General features: G+C 40.5%; 1 protein-coding gene across 3 annotated transcripts in view; it reads left to right on the forward strand.

Annotated features, from left to right (window-relative positions):
• The window catches only part of PRKAR1B (protein kinase cAMP-dependent type I regulatory subunit beta), a 118,929-nt gene extending 99,415 nt beyond the window's left edge, over positions 1–19,514 (forward strand). For all 3 annotated transcript variants that reach the window (XM_048866914.2, XM_048866913.2, XM_048866915.2), the window contains 2 exons: positions 16,412–16,493; positions 16,890–19,514. In XM_048866914.2, coding sequence (XP_048722871.1) covers positions 16,412–16,493; positions 16,890–17,062 — 255 coding nt within the window. In that variant the 3' untranslated portion in view covers positions 17,063–19,514. The remainder of the gene's footprint in view (positions 1–16,411; positions 16,494–16,889) is intronic.
• Positions 19,515–22,915: the final 3,401 nt, after the last annotated feature.

Here is a 22,915-nt window from a genome sequence, read left to right on the forward strand (position 1 = left end):
CCGTAGGGTTAATGAAGTCACTGCCTTAGGCACACTCCGCTATCACACATGATAATCTCTTTAAAATACAACGGTGATTAATTATTAATTAGGAAGATGAATGTGGTCTAGAAAAGGAGTTTCAAAGGCTACACTCAGAACTGCTCAGTGTCACCAGGATTTGGTTGATAGTGAGTATGTTTGTCAAGGGCTGCGCAGTACAGCAACTTCTACTATACCTAAAACAATAAATGAAAGAAACCAAAATAACAATAAGTGCCTGAATTTCCTGGGCTGTAGCTGGTTTAACAACAAAAGAATTATTTCACCCAGAGTCCTTGCAACAAGGGTTGATTCTGTTTCCATCTGGTGTCACCAGTTGAGCTTAAATATTACCGCTCACATGGGCTCCAGTTCAGCATTCCAGGGTTCTGATCTGTGACTAGCTCTCCTAAGCACCATGGTAATATGAATAATAATTCAGGACAGTACCTAAGCATGTGCCTAACTTTAAGCATGTGCTTAAGTCCCTTTGAGGTCAAGCTCTTAAAGTTTAGGCATGTGCTTACTTGCTGTCCTAAATAGGGATGTGATTAAGCACATGCTGCAGTGCTTTGCAATCCAATCCAGCAAAATATAGGCCCGATCCAGCTGTTGGTGATGTCAGTGGGAGTCTTTCCATTGAATTCAGTGAGCATTGGATCAGGCCCTATAGTTGTAACCTTGTGTGCATTCTGGCTCTGTGGGATGCTGACCTCTTCTAAAGAATGGAGGCAGAAAATAGGTTATAAAATAATCCACCTAGCTCTCTGAACCATAACTGTATGGAAAAAGCCTATGCAAACAAGCTTTGCTACCCTTAATTCTCAAGATGTTCACATCTGACACATTATTACAGAAAATATTCCCAGCCAGTCTGGCCAATGCAGGGCATTTGTGTCAAGTTTCTGGGTGTAATAACTTTAAAAAAACAAGACATTATAACCTAAAACCACAGTGCTGAAATATTATGTATAATACTTTTACCAACACATCCTATCTTAGCAACTTATCTGTCTTACATGGCTCCGTTACTGAACACATCACAATCTTCAGTGTATTTATCCTCACAACAATAGGGCAGTGTTGTTATACCTCTTATACACAGGGGGGATTGAGGCCTAGGGAGACTAAGTGACTTGCCCAAGTTCACACAGGAAGTCCATGGCAGAGCAGAAAATGGAATCCCATCTTCTGAACCCCAAGCTAGTGCCCTAACTGGTCCATCCTTCCTCCTCCACCTGAAGCTTTACATGTTCAAAAAGCTGCACACACATTTATCAGATTAATTTAATTGCAAATTAAGGTTTTCATAAATGGCTAATGTGAAGCAACAGGATTTGGGGGGGTTGTTTTGTTTTTTTAAATGAGACCAACATTTTCAGTGTCAGGTGCCTGAAGTTATGCATAAATGGGCTATGCATAACGTAAGTGGGCTTTTTTCAGAGATGCTGGCTCACAGCATCATCCACTGAGGTACTTTATACTTCAAAATTACTGGCTGCAATTTGAAACTTTTTATAAACTATTATTTCCCCAAATTTTTAAGATCCAGATCATTGGCTACATCTGAGGAGTACAGAGTTCAAAGGGTGTACTTACTGTTCTTCACCTTGGCATTCCCTTGAACTTGGGGCCAGTTTTGGAATTTCTGATTCCCCAGGTATAAATTAAAGCAGCCTCGGGGTGCTGTAATTTAAGCTTCCTGTCAATGGTCCCAAAGGACAAAATGCATCAAGGAACTGGTGCAGAGGTGGGGCATCCTGATTGCTCCCACTCGCCTCTGATGACCTCCAGTGTGTGTATAGGAGCCTTTATGTTGCTTTTGTGTCATTGAAGGACACCCTTTGGCCTATGCCTGCTTTATGATCAGATTCCATCAGCAGTGCAGCACAAAGCAGCTCTGGAAGATCTAGCCCTCAAATTCCTAAAAGTATTTTAAAAATCCAACCTTTCTGCACACTTTATGCACAGCACAACAAATTTGCATTGAATGGTGTTAATTCATATCTGGGATGAGAGCTTGTGTAGAGCGTTCAGTCTCATTCAGCTGTAATTTAAATCACTTAAAATTGAGATTTATACTGGAAATACTGACACACCCTTGATGATAATGGCCCGGTCAATTGCAAATATGGGACACACTGAAAACTAGGAGGAAAGTTGGTACTGAGATGTAAATCCAGCGTTAATTGTTGCCTAGTAACATGCAGTATGTACAATTCCATTTTCAAAAAGATCAAGAATGCTGGGTGTTTTTAAGATTCTTTCCTCCATGTACAATGTTTCCCAGGATTGTATGTTTAGTTAGAGCATATTCTTTTTTCTTTCTGGGTACGCTTTGGGCCTGATTCTGTTACCTTTACTCCTCTCATGGTGTACCTTACTCAAGTCAAGAAGCCTCATTGAAATCCCCCCAGTAAAGTATTGCTTAGTATGAGTAAGACTGGCAGAATCAGGCTGGCTGTCTCTGCAGGTTTTCAGGAGGTTGCCAGGATATGTGTTAAGGCTTTTGGGGATTGAAGCATTTGCTAACACACCATTACAAACTATTTACTCAATACGGTCAAGAGCATTGTGGCTCTGAGTGCTTTAAATCTACACTACAGGTGCCCACAGTCCCAACAGTACTAGCTCTGTGTTTATCGCACTTGAGTATTGTCTCCTGTAAACACGTGAACGGAATTTGACATATACCTATATAAACAGTATTCAGACTGATGGGAAGGGGCATTGTGGGATTTCCCAGACTCTGGAAGAATTCATCCATCTCACTGGATACTAAAAACCATGCCTTGCAGGGGTAGCTTTTAGCCCTGGCTCATAAAGATCCTGTTGAGATGGCTATGGATTTTGCACGATTTTGCCTGCCCCTTAGAGCAGGGCAAGTGGCTTTATAGTGTGGATTTCCATAGGATTTGCAGAATGTACACAGCTTTCTCTGTAAGAAAAGGCAACTCTGGGGGAATGTATTTTACTGTATTCCAGAATTGCAAAATTTTGTTTTTGAATGCAAACTGAAGGTATTGTAAATCCCCTAGAGAAGCATATCACCAAACCCCATGAGGAGTATTTTATTCCATTCCCACTGCAAATTACTCAACATTTTGTTTGTTGCTTAGAAGCTCCTGCCCTAGCTGGTGGCAGCTGCTAGCCCAGTTCTGGTCACAGCATTAGTTATGAGACTTTAATTATGATGTCTGTCTCAGACTTTTGCTTGGTCTGGTTACTTCAATATCTACAGAATGTTTTCACAAAGTAGCAGATGGTGGTAGGAGTAACTGGGCCATAAAACAACATTAACAGCTAAAAATGATTTTCACCAGAAAGGAGTTTGGGAGTGAGGGGAGGGGAATTTATCACCTTTTTTTTGTTTTCTCTCTTTTGCATTCAATATTGCCCATTCCGTAGGTGGTGGTATTCTATGCTGTCAGCTCCCAAGACACGATAACTGTTAAAGTCAGTCACAAATATGAACAGTTGATGAATAACCCATTATAGAGTCACTTTTATGTTGACTCAGTGGACATTTCCTGGCTTCAGAGGGAGAAAAGATAATGGCAAGCTTTGTAGAAAGAAAGAATCTTTAAAATGCAATATTTTTTTTCTTTGTGACTTTTATTGCCTTGTACACTGCCTTGTCTGAAGGAGGAAAACAGTGCATTGTTGGCAATCATCCACGGCGCTTGGCACAAACAGCCCTTAAAATCTGGCATCAGGATGAGTATTAATTCTGTTGTTTTCCCACAGAAGCTACAAAATAGTCAAGGCCAAGTATCTTTAAGATCATTCCTTAAAAATTCACACCTGGACCTACCTTTACAGTTCGCCTATTGAAACAGGTAATTTTTCTGCCACCAGTACAATAGAGGGACTGGGTATATAAAAAAAGCAACTAAAATGTTAAAACTAGGTAGAAGTAAAAAGCATATAGGCCCAGATCCTGAGCTGTGATGGAGCCACTCAGCATCATACTGCCAACAGGATCTGGGCTCGTGATCTCCAGCTGCCATACTGGTCCCAATTGGCAGCTGGTATAACATAGTACAGCCTTAGGGCTGGCCAGCACACAGCTGGCCTAGAATCAGAACGTACAAAGGTCACATTTGCATCCGCCTATCTGCACTGCTCTATATGCTTTTTGCCTGTAGGTAAAGACCTGAGCAGCAATATTGTGCAGATACGCATTTATCAGACACCTGTCTACTGTACCCTGATCTTGTTTACAGTGGTGTAAATCACAGTAACATTTCTGAAGTCGGAAGATATAGGCCCTCTTTCAGAAAGCATTTCCACTGGTTATAAACTTACCCTATTGTAAAGAGTGAGAAATGCTTGGTAAGGAGATCACCTACTGAGCAAGGACTTCTTGATTTATATTTTCACCTAAGTATTTCAGGGGTGTCTGTACACTCTCTATGTCCATTCTGATTGACAGAGAATATTCTGTTCCTTTTGGCAATGCGTCAGGTTTGCAGGTCTCTCTCACACAACAGTTCTCATCCTGTTCCCACCAAAGTTAATAGCAAAACTGGTTGGCTACAGTGAGAGCATGATTGGACTCAGTACAGGTTTAATGCCGACTTTCTCACCATTGCAGAGCAAGCCTGTCTCTGAGACCGCTATGGGGGAGGGACAAAATGATGTAAAAGGTCTTTCTATCTCAAATCTACTATGATTTTAAATAGTAAAAGATCAAGACAAAGGCATTTCCTGGTGATTAATGACTGACTGGGTGTAGTCGTGTCTGGGCCTTAACCCTGATCTCTTCTATATCCCTAGGAAATGCCCTGTGGCTCAGTTGTTTTTGCTGTTTTAAACTACTCTTAGTGTATGATTGATTGTCATTTTTAAAGCACCTTCATAGTTGTGGCTATTTTGGTGCCTGTGTGAAACAGCTTTTGTTCCTCACTCTCTTGAGCAAGCGGATGTTATTCCTAAACTTATATAAATGGTACCCACTTGCTGATGGGGTCTTAGAAACACATATAAATTTTATGCATGTGTGATATTGCTGGCACATGTCACATTGCACAGTACCAGGCATAGTTGGAGAGCTAATGTCTAGAACATGTGCCAGTCAGATATCACAGTTTGTTTTCTAGTGTCCTGTCTAGCTTGTAATATGTAATAATGTTGCTGAGAATTTTGTGTCAGAATATTGTGCATTAATGTTACCAAGCTTATAGAATGTTAGTATAATTGTATTAACAATATAAAGGCCCCTTCTGAACCGCTGTTCTGTAAAGACAAGTGTGTGGGAAGCACAGTGCTTCCATTATTGCTATAATGCCATCTTTCGAGTTCATTCAATGATAGGGGAATTTTTAGGGCTTAATCCTGCTAGGTGCTGAGTGTCTTCAGATCCCCTTGAAATCAGTGGGATTTGAAGGCACTCTGTGCTTCTCAGGATCAGGACCATAATTAGCAAAGCTGCCTGTGTACATACTGCATAAAATAGCTGGACAGTTTTTAAAATGTTGTTAGTAGAGGCTACTGTTACTTAGCAGCTGCCTTTTCTGCATATTGAGAACTGTAATCTACAGTCAATCCTAACATGCCAAGAGAAGAATTCAATACATGGACATAGCTCAAAAAGGGATTTTTTTATGCAGGCATGGGGCCTGATTTTATAGCCCTTACTCACATAAGTAATCATTATAACAGATAAGTAGTAAAGATGGTCATCAGAGTAATGGTTGCAGAACTGAACTAAAGACGATTAAAATTATAGTTTTTAAATTAAAAAGAGCTGAATTGATTTAAATTAGTAAATCACTATTTTAAAAATAACGTTGAAGTTGTCTGAAACATTTGCTGATAGATCGCTGTGGGTCTGCTGGACTCATCAGACTGTCAATGTTTTTAGTGTGTTTGTTGCCCTAGAAGAGGAACTACAGCTTCTGAATTTCCTTAATTTGAACTAATGACGGGGCGATTTATACTGTAAATTAATTTTGTGAATTATCAAGTAAGGAGGCAAAGGTGATTAAATAAAACCCCTATGGATACTGCATCATAAATGTTTTGTTCATTTCAGGCCCAAACCAACTTCCCTTGAAGCCACTGACTGTGCTGTGATTTGAATGGAGCTGTTATTTGGCACATGTGCAGTAGTTTTCTGATATTACTCCATAGCATACTAGTAAATATTTAGTAGCTTGTAATAGCTTAGCAAAGATTTAATTGTACTGCTGTAATGAGGTCTCATGTTTCTGAGGACTGGGGAGAAGCTTACCTTCTGAGTGTGTGAATTACGGGGTGAGTGGATTAGCAAACTGTGAAAGAGCAAGGGGCTGCTGTGCATGGTTAGCAGTTGATAGCGCAATGGTTTAACAGCAGTAGCAGAGGGAGAGACTACGACTACATTTACACTACAGCACTTACAGCAGCGCAGCTGCACCAATGCAGCTCCGCTATAGCACTTGTGGGAGAGCTCTCCCGTCGGCTCAATAGCTCCTGCCTCCACGAGAGGCGGTAGCTATGTTGGCAGGAGAAACTCCCCCACTGACATAGTGCTGTCCACACCAGCACTTAGGTTGGTGCAATTTATGTTGCGCAGGGCTGTGGATTATTCACACCCCCTGAGCAACGTAAGTTATACCCAAGTAACCTGTGGTGTAGACAAGGTCTAGATCTTTTCCATCTCTTGTATGTGCCGGCCACGTACTCTTTTTTAATACATGATGCAGAGGGAAGAAAAATGCGTCAGGAAAGCCTTCAAAACTGGGAAGTGGGAGCAACTCCAGGGTGGAAGAAACCCCAATTGTTTAAATCTATATTTACAAGGTGAGACAAGGCTAGTTTCTCCAGTTTGTGTGTTTGATCTTTTCCCATTATTACTTCCATGAAAAAAAGATGCAGTCAAGCACAAAAAGGGACTCAGGGAGAATTGCACGAGCCAGATAGGAATGTTCAGCGTTGCACCCCGACTGTAAGGGCTCAGCTACACACAAACCATGTACCTCTCACTATATTGGTATAGTTAAAGCAATACAACCCCCCTAATGCAGACTCAGATATACTGGTATAAAGGTGCTTATGCTGGCATAGTTTATTCCCATAAGGAAAGGGGAATAAGCTATACTGGTATACAGCAACTTTATCCTGGTGTAACTGCATCTATCCTAGGGCTTGCACCAATTTAACTATTTCAGCTGAAAGTCATGCCCTTAACTGAAATAGTTAAATTGGTAGAAAAACTGTACATACAACAGGCCTGAGCTTTGTCGCTTTTGTGGTCTGTGGTCTGCTCTCTGACAGTACTTGTTAGTAATCAGTAAGTGGAAGTGTGTTCCACAGGGGGGCTCCTAAATTCACAAGAGATGACTCTCCCATTCAGAAGCTCCTTTCATGGATCAGTCATTCAGTGTTAGTGAGGTGAAGGGAAGTGAAATAGACAGAACATAAAAAAGTTAATTAAAAAAAACATACAAAGCAAAATGCAGTACTCGGTTTTATACCCATTTCCAGATGACTGAACACAGTGGTGTTCAATGCAGCTGATACTATGCTAGCATTTTGCCTAAAGATTTACCACACTTCCTTGCACTGATAAAATAAATGGTATGAAAAGAGCAGAATGAATTCATACAATCTACAGAACATTACTTATAATGAGCCTGGGAGTTTTACCCAGTAGAAGCTGGATTGGGCATATGTACACACAGAACCTAAATTCTTTGTCAAAGGCAAGCAATAAGATACTGTGATTTATTTTCCTGTTAAAGGACCCAATGGTGCAAGGCCCATCTCACATGAATGAAGGTATAAAGAAGGATTTTCAGGATCTGGCTCAAAGTGACGGGAACTTGACCCCTTTACACAGGGCTCGTCCTGCAGTAGATTAGTAGTTTCCAAAGTTTGGCCAAGTTCAGTATATTTCCATCTCTAACTCCAAGTACAGGATACTTCCCATCTAATACTCTTTCATCAAACTGCAAAAAGTGGGAAGATAGACAAATATTTTAATGACTCATATTAAAATTACAGTGTGCCACCAATTGCTACTAATCCATCTAATAATATTTAGTCACCCATGGCTATAATTTATACCTGACTTGGTTTTTATTATTTGAAAAGCCCAGCCCCACATCTCCTTTTTCACCTATCATCCCAAATAAAACTATATATTGTAGCTCACAGCCTACCCTATGATAACAGTAACATCTCAGCAACATAGATCTGTGGCTGTCCTGCCTCATGAGCCTTCAGATGCTCTCTGCATAGTCAGTAATCCCATCTTCATAGAGAACATGTAGGAGGCTGCCAAACCCCCTCCAGCAGATTAGCCTCCGTGGGATGGTTCTGCAGCTGCTTCACATCCTAGTGAGAAGGAGTCACTTCTTCACCACCTTCCTGAACATCTGCCTAGTATGGCCAGGCTGCTTGGGCCAGCTGCTGGGCACAGTATTTGTTCTGATTGGTCAAATCCTGAGATCTTTTCTCAGTTTTTACTTTGGTAAACTCCAACTGATTTCAATGAGTAAGTAGTGAGCATGAAGTTCACAAGCTTAAAGCCCTCTGCATTGCTAAAGCCATGCATTGGAGCTATTAGGCTTTGATGAACTGGTAGAGAGGCAGGGAAGGGGGCCTGCTTTACTGAGGGACCTCGATGTCCACCCTGTGTAGGCTGGTAAGCAAAGTGGTGATGGGGGCAGACATTGTGTGGTTGAAGCCCACTTTTATGCAAAGGCATTGGCCCTAACATTCGGTGCAGGAGCATGGATGGGCTGCATAGCAGTTTTTCTAGAGAGGCAACTTTACCGCCTGGTGTTGGTTTGGGGTGTGTGTGGTAGATTTCAGATGCTACACTTCCCCACCATGAAACCTGAAGAACTAGGTTTTACGAAGGTAAAGTGAAATTCACCCTAGTAAAGACTGAGACAGGAGCCCGGATTACAAGAATATCAGAATGGCCATACTGGGTCAGACCAATGGTCCATCTAGCCCAGTATCCTGTCTTCTGACACTGGCCAATGCCAGGTGCTTCTGAGGGGATGCACAGAACAGGCAATCATTGAATGATCCTTCCCCAGTTATCCACGCTCACCTTCTGGCAAGCAGAGGCTAGGGACAATGAGAGCATGGTGTTGCATCTCTGCCCATCCTGGCTAACAGCTACTGATGGACCCACCCTCCATGATTTAGTTGGTTTTTTTTTTAACCCTATTATAGTTTTGGCCTTTACAACATCCCGAATTCCACAGGTTGACTGTGTGTTGTGTGAAGAAGTACTTCCTTTTGTTTGTTTTAAACCGGCTGCCTATTAATTTAATTGGGTGACCCCTGGTTCTTGTGTTATGTGAAGGAGTTAATAATACTATCTTATTCACTTTCTCCACAGCAGTCACAATTGTATAGACCTCTATCTTATCCCCTCTTAGTCATCTCTTTTCCAAGCTGAAAAGTCTGTCTTTTTCATGTCTCCTGATATAGAAGCTGTTCCATATCTTTAATCATTTTTGTTGCCCTTCTCTGTACCTTTTCCAATTGTAATATTTCTTTTTTTGAGATGGGGTGACCACAACTGCATGCAATATTCCAGGCATGGGCATAGCATGGATTTATATATTGGCATTATGATATTTTCTGTCTTATTATCTATCCCTTTCCTAATGGTTCCTAACATTCTGTTGGCTTTTTTGACTGCAGCTGCACATTGAGCGGATGTTATCCACAATGACTCCAAGATCTCTTTCTTGAGTGGTAACAGCTAATTTAGACCTCATCATTTTGTATGTGTAGCTGGGATTACGTTTTCCGTTATGCTTTACTTTGCATTTATCAAAGTATAGAATTTCATCTGCTATTTTGTTGCCCAGTCACCCAGTTTTGTGAGATCCCTGTGTAACCCTTCACAGTCTGCTTTGGACTTAACTATCTTGAGTAATTTTGTATTATCTGCAAATTTTGCCACCTTACTGTTTACCCCTTTTTCCAGATCATTTATGAATATGTTGAACAGCACTGGGGGACACCACTATTTACCTCTCTCCATTCTGAAAATTGACCATTTATTCCATCCCTTTGTTTTCTATTTTTTAACCAGTTACTTATCCATGAAAGGATCTTCCTTTTTATCTCATGACTGCATACTTTGCTTAAAAGCCTTTGATGAGGACCCTTGTCAAAGGCTTTCTGAAAATCTAAGTACACTAGATCCACTGGAGCACACTGGTCCACATATTTGTTGACCCCCTCAAAGAAATCTAATAGATTGGTGAAGCATGATTTCCCTTTACAAAATCTATGTTGACTCTTCCCCAACAAATTGTATTCATCTATGTGTCTGATAATTCTGTTCTTTATTATAGTTTCAGCCTATTTGCCTGATACTGAAGTTAGTCTTACCAGACTGTAATTGCCAGGATTGCCTCTGGAGCCTTTTTAAAAAATTGGTTCACATTAGCTTTCCTCCTGTCATCTGGTACAGAAGCTGATTTAAATGATAGATTACATATCACAGTTAGTAGTTCTGCAATTTCATATTTGAATTCCTTCAGAACTCTCTGGTGAATACCATCTGGTCCTGGTGATTTATTACTGTTTAATTTATCAATTTGTTCCAAAACCTCCTCTACTGACACCTCAATCTGGGACACTTCCTCAGATTCATCACCTAAAAAGAATAGCTCAGGCGTGGGAATCTTCCTCACATCCTCTGCATTGAAGACCAATGCAAAGAATTCATTTAGCTTCTCTGCTCTTAAGCAATGGCCTTGTCTTCCTTGAGTGCTCCCTGAGCACCTTGATCGTCCAGTGGCCCATTGACTGTTTGGCTGACTTCCCGCTTCTGTTGTACTAAAAAAAAATTGCTGTTAGTTTATGACTCTTTGGCTAGTAGCTTTTCAAATTGTTTTTTGTCCTGCCTGATTATACTTTCACACTGCACTTGTCTGAGTTTATGCTCCTCCAAAAACCGTAACACATTTTAAATAGCCATAAAGCATTTTAAAACTACCCCAAAATTGCAAACCTTATTACTGTTCATTAATTTCTTTTCTTTTCTACCTTTATTTTTACGGGTTGTAACATAGCAGTTTGTCTTGCATTGTTCATTGCATTGATCATACCTCAGGGCTAACATATCTGTGAAGTAAAAACTTTAATGCCAGTGATTTTTAGTAAAGATTCTCCCACCATTAATGGGCCTGATCCAAATTCCACTGAGGTCTACAGAAGAACTCCTATTGATATCGTTAGACTTTGGATCGGGCCAAATCTGAACAGAATATCAGAATATAAAGATTCTCCCACTATTAATGAGTCTGATCCTCAGCCTGGTCCTACAGAGGAGTCATTTTATTCTTATCAACGGTCCTACTGAAGCCAGAGGGACCAATCTTGTGAGTAAAGTGACTCAGATGTGTAAGAATGTGAAGGATGAGGCCCTATCAATGCTACTGGGGTGCCCAGATGAACAATATGTGTGGTTAACTTTCTGGGATGTCTAACCCACCTATATGGTCAGACAGTAAAACATCGATCAAAAACTCATTACTTTGGAGAGGAGGGAAGCTCATGGATTATAAAATTTAATTTACCTTTTACATCTTAAATTATAGTGCCATATCTAAGTTATAAATTTTTGCAAAGCAAATTGCTGGTGCGTCTGAAAGGCATTCATAAATATTTCTCACTGCTGCCACAGAACTGTTACAGAGGGAGTAACTTGGTGTGTGGGGTGATGATGGTGGATGTTGATGGCACATTGCTTTGAGAACTCCTACTCCTGTTGTTTTTGCAATAAGATGCCTGTATTTACTTGGAGGAAAGGAGAGGAGGTTAATGATATCAGTTACTGGGAAGACAGAGACCCCTCAGTGCCTGTATGAGAAAATTCCTAGATCCACTAAAGATTTATCATTTCACTCCCAAACTTCTTGCTAGTGAGGAGACATGCCTGTCTGCTTTCAGTTTCCTATCATCACAAAATACTGATTTATCAGATGGTGTCAAACATCTTCCTGCTGCCTACAATGTATACTCTAAAAGTTTTGCTCCACAATGGAGGAGGTTGAAATAACTATCAGTGTACAAGATGCTGTTTTAAACTGAACAGTATTAAAGGGCTTGATCCTGCAAAACTTTGATCATTGAGCCCAACCCTGCAAACTGCTATGTGTCACCTAAAGGGAAGTGTTTGCCCATTGAGATCAAATGTTTGGGGAGGAGAGGGCACACAGGCTGTCTGAACACTCCTCATGAAATGCTCCTGATTCCCAGGATTGGGACAAATGCCACTGTTCATGCATCTGTGGACTTCTGTTGGGAGTCAGGGGTTGCAAGGCTCAGCACAATGGATGTAGACAACTGAGAAATCATACTGTGAACAACTGAAAAGTAAGCTAAGATGAAGTATGGCTGTGAAACCTTGGGGTGGGGGTGGGGGTGAGAGTGGAGGTGGAGGCTGGGGGGACTAATACCTAATTAGTTTTGGTATTATTGACTTAATTTACAATAATTTATGGAGAATAAAGGGTTGTGATTTATTTTATTTCAACATTGGACCTGTTATACATGTACAAAATGGAGGTGTTATAAATGGATAATTATAAACACCCTCTTCTTTTTGCCATAATGTGGGCTGTTTTCCTGGACAGACACTACCCCAAAGATGTGTGGAGTGTGCATCTACTGCAAAAAGAGACAAATCAGGTCTTACATCTGGGTGCTGTTGTCAGGGTTTCAGGAAACTTCTTTGACTCTATTATAGACCTGTTTTCGCTGAGCAGCGGGAAGAGTGTATGTGACTGTTAAACAAGAGTGGAAAAATATGTATCTGGAATATGCTTTATCCTGCCAAGCTGAGTGTTTATTGTGGAGCCCAGACACATCTCTGCTTCTCCAGCAGATATCACGGTGTTTCTAAAAAGGCAGACTGCAATAGAACGGTGGAAGCAATTGCTTCAGAAAACTCTGACTTATTAAAGTTTTATATCATGTTGCCTCTATCAAAAATATTAATATTAAAAGAGGCCCATAAAAGGTGATACCAGGAGAGATAGAAGTAGTACCGCTTGGTATTGTAATTACCTCAGAATGGGTAGTTGGGAACTTTAACCTGGAGGGTCAGTACTCTTCTCATTTTATCAGGTTTTCATTTGTCATAAATGTTGAAAAAAGTACAGTGGAAAAGAGAATGGAGACTTAGATTTCAGACAGGTACTTTGGTGGAGGAGTGAGGGCTTTGCCACTTTTCAGATTGGGACTCGGGTTGAACTAATGAGAGGCGCACAGGGGCTGGAAATCATCAAAGAAGCTGATCTTGCAGGCTTTGCACAGCAAATTGGGTGCTAACGGAATGCAGACATGGGGGCCCATGGGCTGCAGCTGATCTGGAGCTTAGCGAGAGAGGAGTTATTCTATTCCCATTAGTTACTCTGGAGCACGAAGCATTCCGTGCGTGGGTATGTGTACACACGCGCACACCTGCACCCTGTGAGAACTACTGTAGTCAACTTGGTGAAAAAACGTCAGTACACTTACATTGTACTTACATTACTTTCAAGTTGACTTGAAAGGCTTGGAATACAGCAGCTTTGGCTAAACGGTTTAGTTATATCAAGGATAAAGAATTTTTGCTGGAAATTGACAATTCACGAGATCACTTTAGTATATTCAGTCCTCCTGTCCAGTTCCTTTGATGGGTATCCCTACATTTGCTGCTGACAGTTTTATGTGCACAGCTGTGTTTTGACAGACAAAAAAATAATTGTAAGCCTAACCTTATTTAAAAACAGTATGGACACTGATCCTGCAAGCTCTTGCCCATGGCAGTTGTCCGTCTTCAGGCGAGAAGTGTCTACAGCATGTTTGTGAACTTCATGTCTGTGCCACTCCTGCTCTTTAGGATGATATCCTGGCCCCATTGAAGCCAATGAGAGAAGCCAAAGAGCTTATTCTTTTTTGAAATACTATTGAAGCAAGCATTTGACATGTTAAATTGTAGTGCCCAAGAAAACATGTTGACAGTGCTATATAGTAGTTTATACTAGGCACATGTTACTGGTAAGGAAGCAACAGGGGAGATCATAACTTTTAATGTGCCAGCTTAATTTGATAAATGACAAACAGCAACAGATGTTGGGGACTTGTGAAATAATGCACAAACCTTATTTAATATTTACATGCGGTTCCTGGCATGATTAGAAACAAGATTTGCCTTCTGATTTGTGCACTGTGTAAAGGGTAAGGTTATAAATTAACCTAGCAAATAGCCCTCTATTTAAGAAGTGTCTGAGCTTTAAAAAAAAGAAATCTATTGTGAAATAAGGCATGATGCAAGAAAACCGTGTGTGACATTTCCTTATCTATGTAGCACTTGTTCAGAGGAAGGCAAATTATGATAATCTTTTACATAACACTGAATATTCCATTGCTGGATTGTGCCGTCCTAGAAAAACAAAAGATCAGTGGTTAACTAACTATATATTTCTGTTCCCATTTGTAATCCATTGGAATAAAACAAAAGGACTAAGGCCCAGTCCTTAAGGTGCTTGGTGCCCTCAACTCCCATTGAAGCCATTCGGAATTGACGGTGCTCAGCAGCTTGTACGATCAGGCCCTAAATCCAGCCCCATGGTAGCTTAGAGAGCCTCTTCCCTCCAGGAAAGCAAGGAATTGCAAGCAGGCTGTTTGAGGGTGGGAATAGTCTGCAGTTTTGGGTTGTCTGCACCCCAGGAGCCAATGTGCAACTAGGTTATACTCAGCAATAAGCACTAATCAGGCTATTGATCAGAGTAGCGGCAAAATATGTTCACACGTGGTGCCCTGTAGATCGTCCCCGGCTGGCAGAATCCCCCTAGTACAAGACACACCAGACAGTGTGTCTGCTCCCCCTTCCCCACCCTGGCTAGGGCAGCATTTGGCACCAAGTATTATTTTTCCAAAAGTGGAAACATAAACCTATTTATTCATGCCCTATCCCCTTATAATAAGGCCCATTGTTGTCTGTAGGGGGTGAGTTGGAAAGGATAGAAATGTTGCAGTTTCAGATCAATCATCTATTATGGATGCTCCACACTTAGATTACAAAGCGTCCTTTTCCCCCTGCACTGTCCTTACAGTATCATCATCATTCGTATCTCCACTAATTGTGTCTCTGGGTCATTTATCGATTTTTAATTTTTTTAAATCTATTTCAATTGAAAATAAATATAGTTCCTTATCCTTTTGAGTTGTATTTTCATAGCACAGACTTGACTGTTCCTTTGTCAATCATTTTTTGTTACTACAAAAGAATAGGTGGCTTGAAACCAGAGATGTCCTCTTTGTTTCATCTATGAGAACTTTGTGGTGTGCATCGAAAATAATATGAGATTTCCTTCAAGAAAGGTTATTTATATATACCAAGAACCTCTTTGAAGGCTTGTCTGTGCTGCAGATTGTAACCGTGTTTTAGCATGTGTTAACTAACACAATTGTTAATTGTAGTGGAGACAAGGAACAATGTTTATTTGGCATGCTTATCCCTAGGGCTATGATGATTACACAATTACAAACTGTAGTGTAGACAAGTCTTGAGAATAGCATTTGGTATCATGAAACCTAGCCTCTAAGAGGAATATTGTATGGTATGGGATTTTGAGGGATGGATGTTCCATTTAAAATGCTTCCCCTTTAGCCAAATTGTATTAAAATGTGTAATTCATCAGATAATCGGATGACTTCTGGGATTGCCAATGTGGTATGGAGATTTTCACCTCTTACATTTCCAGCTCATATGTATCCTAGGTTAGATCAAGCATTGTTACAACATAATGGGTGTTTGGTGGGTTCATGTGAAAGGAGTTTGGTGGACCTAGTTCAGTTTTGCAGCTAGCACAGTTGGTCCCCTTGTTGATAATCTCAGCAGAGATCCAATGACTGAACAGGCATGAGGACTGAAATGCTCTCCTTGCTAAACAGAGTTTCAGGGCAATGTATGGGAAGCTTATTCTCTTGCAGCCTGTGATGTCAATGTTCTGAGAATGTTATCCTTCAAGTCTGTCAATCCAGCACTTTTCACAAGGCCCTGCATTCATTCAGAACACATTTTTGAATAGTAGATTGTATATTTATGCAAGTCACTGTTGTAGTGTTTAGGGACAGAACTACAGGATCCAATCTTGCTTCTAATGGTTTCGGTAAGAGCTCCCATGTACAATAGCTGCACTCGTAAAAGTGTATCCAGCCGTGCAGTATTATTGAATTTTTTCTTCTTTATTACTTCCATTAAAATTTGAGTAATGTAGACTGAGATTGCCATCACTTTATGCCCAGTATTCTAAGAACATGGCTGATGCATTGCCAAAGGAAATACTCTGGATTTAAGTTTTTTACAAGCATAGTATTTGCTGTTTTCAAGCAAAGGGATACAACTGTTCAAGTTTTTAATTTTGTTTTCTAGGGCACAGCTTCTGTTCTTCAGCGCAGATCTGATAATGAGGAGTATGTAGAAGTTGGAAGACTTGGACCATCAGATTATTTTGGTAAGAAAAATTCAATGTAATAAAATAAAACATTGTTTGGAAAGACATGTGGAAGATAATTAGTCTCTTTCAAAACTAGTTTTATATGCTTCGATCAACAACAGGGATATATAGGGTCAGATTCTGCTCTCAGCTATCCTGGTGTAAATCCTGAGTAACTTCACTGGAGACGGTGTTATTCTGGATCTGCACCAGTGTAAATGAGAATCGTTAAAACATTATGAATGTTAGACTTCTGAGTAATTGTAAATGGCACAAGCATATATAATACAACAGGATCTGCAACCAAATTATGTAAAGTGTCTATCAAGATCTCTGTTGACATTTCTAGCGCACACTGAAGAAAAGGAAACAGGGACTATGTTTGTATGACAGTATATTTATTCCTGCTTCCAGGTGAGATAGCACTGTTGCTCAATCGTCCCAGGGCAGCCACTGTAGTGGCACGTGGGCCACTGAAGTGTGTAAAGCTGGATCGTCCTCGCTTTGAACGAGTGCTTGGTCCTTGTTCTGAAATCCTGAAGAGAAACATTCAGAGATACAACAGTTTCATTTCTCTTACCGTTTAAGCTGTTCCATTGGGAATGCTGCCTTTGTGTGCACTTAAATTTGACCTGTGCAGCTCAATAGCTTTATGAAGAGAAAAAAGTGTGCATTTTATTTGTCTTTTTCTGTCTATGTCTGATGCACTGGATATAAATTCAAATGTTATGTATCATTAAAGTAGGACGACAACCATTTGGATAAGACTAGCTGTTAGGAATGTTTATGAATGGTTAGGTTTTCGGCTTCTGGGTAAGATTGCTATGTGTTACCCTGTAAAATACTTTCATTGTGCATTTTTAACTACTTAAAAATACATCTGAGTCTCTATTTCTCCATTTATTTTAGCTCAGTCTCCTGAAAGTTAGTCCTATCCATCTTTTGTCAAACTTTTTTAATGAATATACATCCCCCTCTGCCCTTCAGTTTAAAATGCTCTTCACTTGTTACGGGAAGTTTGCAAAACACCACATGACAAAGGACAGTTGTACAATTTGAGGGGGAAGGCAAAAGGAAGATTTTGATCATTCCAATACTCCAAGAAAGAGTAGAGCTGTGGATCATTTTGTCTGTTAAACCTACTGGCCCAGATTTGTCCCTGATGCAAATTCTTTGAAGGCAGTGGAGTTACGCCAGGGATAAATTTGGCCAATTCAATTTTGAAAGTGAAGATTTCAAGGTGTTTTGGGGATTTTTTTCTAAGCATTTAAGTGTAGCCATTAGTTCCCAAAGTGGGTTGCCCTGAGCCTTTTTAACTAAGAGCCTGAGCCAAAGCCCACTGAAGTCAATAGGAGCTTTTCCGTTGACTTTAGTGGGCTTTGGATCAGGTCTTAAGACTTTTGAAGCTTCATACACCAAAATATCAGCAGCAGCTTTTTCTGAATAGATATAAAAAGCTTGAGAGATCATGCTAGAAAGCATATGAAAGATACTCAACAGCAGTTTGGTATGAAAATATTTTACATATGTCCATTTACTGCAGTTAAAATACCTTTGCTTTTATATATGATCAAGGTTTTTTGAAAGCCAGACATATACTTTAAAATGAATCATCCTCGAATGTACTATGCATAGGGTGACCAGACAGCAACTGTGAAAAAATGGGATAGGGGGTGGGGAGTAATAGGCGCCTATATAAGAAAAAGTCCCCAAAAATGGGACTGTCCCTTTAAAAACGGGACATCTGGTCACCCTGACTATGCTGCCTCTCGTCAAAAAGATGAGCACTGTGCAAGAAACTAGTCAGGCCCTGAACCAGCAATGAATGCCGTGTGCTTGGACCCCTGTACCTGGGCACAGCCCCACTAACTTTGTTGTGGTTCTGCAAAGGCACAGGAGCCCTCTTGTGTAGGGCTTTCTGCAGAACCAGGCCTTAGCCTGCTGGGCAGGCCTGCAACATTTTAACATTTTAAATCATTCCTTTGGAGAATTTTTCCATTGGAGGAAACCTCAGCTTGAGGACTGTAGCAAAGTGTGCATCCACTGGCCATAAATACACCTGTCCACTCCTTTTGATTATGATAAAGCCATATTTCTCTGCTTGTTAACGCATCCTCCTATTGGATGACAGTAAGAATTTTTCATATCCTTCCTTCCTGATGTGCTGAAATTACAAATTAAACAAGACAGACAGAACCCTTTTTTTAAATCAAAGGGGTTAGTCAAGAATATGGCTAAATTAACTGAAAAAGCTCATTATGCTCTTTTAACCTAAATTAACAAAAATTCCTTTTGGAATTTTCCTACCAAGAAAACTCCTGGGACTCAATACTACAACCCTCAGAGTAATCTTCGCTGAGTTACATAAACCCATTGACTTCAGGATCAGGCCGATCATAATTTCAAGCTATTTAATTTATTTCAGTATGTTTTTAGTGATCCCAGTAATCTCTATTTATTACTGTTATTTATTATGATGGTTATGCTTCTTGCATGGATTATTAAATGTGACCATTCAAAATGTTTTGTTTTCCAACTTGCAATTTCATGACAAACATTTATATGGACAAAAATCCACCAGATACATACATTCATATAAAAAACTCATTCTTTGCTTAACCATTTTTGTATTTTCCTATTCTGTGCAATTAAAAAAACATTTAAAGGTTACCACTCACTCATGTATGCTGTTTTATCTCTTGCGTTTCTGCTGCTGTATTGGTAAAAGTTTGTGAGTGTTTGGCATAAAATGCAGGAAACATTTCAGGATTACTTAAACACTGAGTGTATTAATCTCACTGTTGAGAGTTAAATATACACACATACAAAACAGATACTTTGCTATGAACTTTTAAAGATAATGAAAATCAGATTTGAATTACAATTCTGTTGTAAACAATCTGAAAAGACATGTAACCATCTAACAGCAGAATTCCTTTGATGTAAAGGGAACAGTCTATTCCATTTTAAAGATTATTGTAATATTTAATATGGATGATGGGACAGAATTATGGTATGAATAAAATTCTTGTACGTTAATGTGGTGCTTGTGAGCTTCTTAACAATGGAAGTTGTATTTAAAAATCTGAATACTGTAATAAAAAATTTGAGCTCTGTTGAAAAAAAAACCCAGGGTGCAGAATAATGTATTGTGTAATGTAATGTAAAAACAATCAGAGTAGGGAAGAGGCAGATAATCCCTATGCTGTACAGAAAGGGAGACTGCTCTCCACACTCCCTCAAGCATTTCTGTGTTGGTATTTAGGCCCCAATTCAGCAAGGTGCTTAAGCACATGCCTAACTTTAAGTATGTGAACAGGCTCATTGAAGTTTTAGAGACCCTGTACTAAGCCAGGAGGATTGAAATCCATGGGACTTCCCATGTGCTAGGCATAGGCTTAAATATCTTGCTGAATCAGGGCTTTAATTGGAAGGAAAATCTTTCTCAGGGCCAAATGCTGCCCTCTTTCCCCCAACATGTACAAAGCCCAAGGCCTTTCCCCCAGTGGGGATTTGTGCTGACCACACCTTTTGATGGCCAGTCACCCGTGTATCGGCACCCTCATTCAAATCCCTAGTGTAGACACGCAGAGCCACTTTTTGCAACTGTGAAGCATCTCAGGCCAAGCTGCATCAGTGCCAGTTGCAGAGTATGGTGGTTTACCACTAGGGGTTTGAATTGGTGCAGCTATCCTGGGGCTGAAATCGGGACAAATCCCCAACGGAGACAAGGCCCCCAAAATGAACAGCCTTTATGCGGGACATATAAGAGGGGCTGGAGGAATCTTTCTGCCTGTCCAACCTGGTGTCTTGGTAAGGAGCAGCTATTCAGTAACCCACTGCCACCGGCAGCTCATTGGCGGTAGTATCAGATGGACGCCTTATGCATCCCCTACAAGGTGTGCGGGTTTTCCCAGCCTGCCATCCAGCATTTCTGCTATCAATGAGGAGCAGCATGCAGAGTCACTCTGATGCCTCTCTGTGATGTCCCACACACACTGGGATCATGGGTGGTTCCTCTGTGTCTAGGGTTTTCCACCTTACCATTTTTGGAGTATGTTATTTTCCTCCCTTTGCTATGATTCAGGCTGCAAGGATTCATCTTTTCTGAGAATTACTCACATTATGTAGTAATCAGAAGTGACTGCTTTCTCTGAGCTTCTTCCAGAATGACATTACTATCATATGCTCCCAGAAGAGGATCTTACCGCCTCTCATTGTCCTTGGGTTTTTTTCACCTTCCTCTGCAGCATGGGGCATGGGTCACTTACCGGTTTAAACTTGTGTAAATGGTGAATTCTCTAACTTGAAGTCTTTAAACCATGATTTGAGGAGTTCAGTAACTCAGCCAGAGGTGAGGGGTCTATTACAGGAGTGGGTGGATGAGGTTCTGTGTCCTGTGATAAGCAGAAGGTCAGACTAGATGACCATGATGGTCCCTTCTGACCTTTAAATCTATGAGTCACTCCCAGGATTCTTGTTTTGGCTGGCTTTGTTTATACTATAGTCATTTGAACAGTATTCCAGTACAGATGGTAGAGGATTTTTTTCTGTGGAATTAACTGTAACCCTAGAATTTATTTTTAAACAGACATACATGGTTGAACGTGGTTTAGTCTCTAGTTGTTGTATGATCTATGTATGTATTTTTGGAAATGTATGCCGCTTTCTACAGATCAGTGTACAAGGCCCCAAAAACTGTGTAATTGTGTCAAACTCTCTAATCTTCAGTTTCTTTTTTCTCCCAAACGGAGTTGGACTTTGTGCCATCAAGGGTGGTGGGGATGTCTGGGAGAACCAGAATTTTCTGAGGATAATAAAAAACTTTGATTAGTTTCACGTTTAAGTTTGTTGCAACAAATGTCTACTAGATGTCCACTAGGGTTTCCGATGGGAGTGTACTTGGGCAGTGCCACAGAGACTATGCTTCTATTTTTAGCACACTAGTTCAATCACAGCTAGCGTGGGACTGTCTACTAGAGCTGGAAATTACACCTCCAGTGTAGCCATCACCTATGGGTGAAATACATCCCTGTGCAGGATCTTAGCACAAGGCCTATGCATCCCATATGTTCTGTTTTGAGTTCTTTAGTGGTGCATAAGCCCTGGTGGTGGCCTCCTTGGCACAGAGGTGAGTTTCACCCTTAACGCACATTTATGTGTAATGTCAGAGGGATGAAATATTATCTCTTGTTATAAGCGCAGAGGCAAAACCAAGACATTCCTTGTAAAAATAGCCATAGATTTTATGATCATTTTACTGTGATGATTATATCACTAATGTACTGACTTGGGTGTCTGGATGTACGAGCAAGTAGGATGACAATTGTTTCACTGTATTTTGCTGACACATTGATTGCTAACTGCTCTCCAGAGAACGCCTATTATATATTTCAGGTAATCAAAGAGCAGCGTATTCATTTAAGGGTCACGATCCACCTCAAACTCCCAGGCATGCTTTTTTCAGAGTGATCCTGGCAGTTCTGAGTCTGTCCATTCCCACCCTGTACCCAAAATACACACAGCTTCCCACAAGCTCTCACGGATGTGATCACAGCTGCAATAACTCCTGCAGATCCCACTGCCCTGAGGTGGAGGACAATGGGTGTGCATGTGTATGGGCTTGAGAATCCAACTGTGAAACTTGGAGTTATGGGAGCTCATCTGCTTGAGCTCTTCACTTCCGGGGCTTTTCAACAGCTCCTTGTTGGGGAGTAGGGTTTTATCTGAGGAGTGTGGCTTGCATGACAAACTGGCCTTTCCTCTGAAAAAGCTGGCTAGCCACAGCATCAGCATCTGGAGCCATCTGTGCATTGCCGGGAAGGCTGAGGATGTTTTGTGCTTGGTCAGATTCCAATACTAGAGTGATCTTGCTGATGTCTAACAGTCTGGATTCAACTTTTTAAACCGGGCAGCACTTTGCTTTGCAGTTGCAGCTTATAAGGATACTGGCAAAGTATGACTATCTCCTCTTATATGGTAGGGTCCCCTACTAGAACTACATAGATAATCAATTTTGGCGTCACTATTCTCTAACTTCTCCGGAACCTTTTTTTAAATTAAGACAGCACAGTTGAAAGTATGTGAGCCAAGGAAGAGGCTATAGTCTACATCAGCTGGAATCCCAAGTAACCCACGTTCCTGTATTTACTCAAGTTTAAATTAAATCTGCAGATTTCTCTTTAAAAACATGAATTTTCATGAAGGAAAAAAAACCAAAAAACAAAAAATTGCATTACCCAAGACAACTGCTCATATTCCAGTGTAGAACATATCCAAACATGGAACAACAGCATGCCATCTTGTTACACATGCCAACAATGCTGAATGAATTGGCAGATCCAGTGTTTCTGCATAATCTCTAGTCACTACAATATTAGGATAGTGCTGTATTTTTTACATTTTCCACTTTACTTGCTATTTTGGTTGCAAAAAATCAA

This window comes from Caretta caretta, chromosome 10 (assembly GCF_965140235.1).
Source record: "Caretta caretta isolate rCarCar2 chromosome 10, rCarCar1.hap1, whole genome shotgun sequence".
NCBI lineage: Eukaryota > Metazoa > Chordata > Testudines > Cheloniidae > Caretta > Caretta caretta.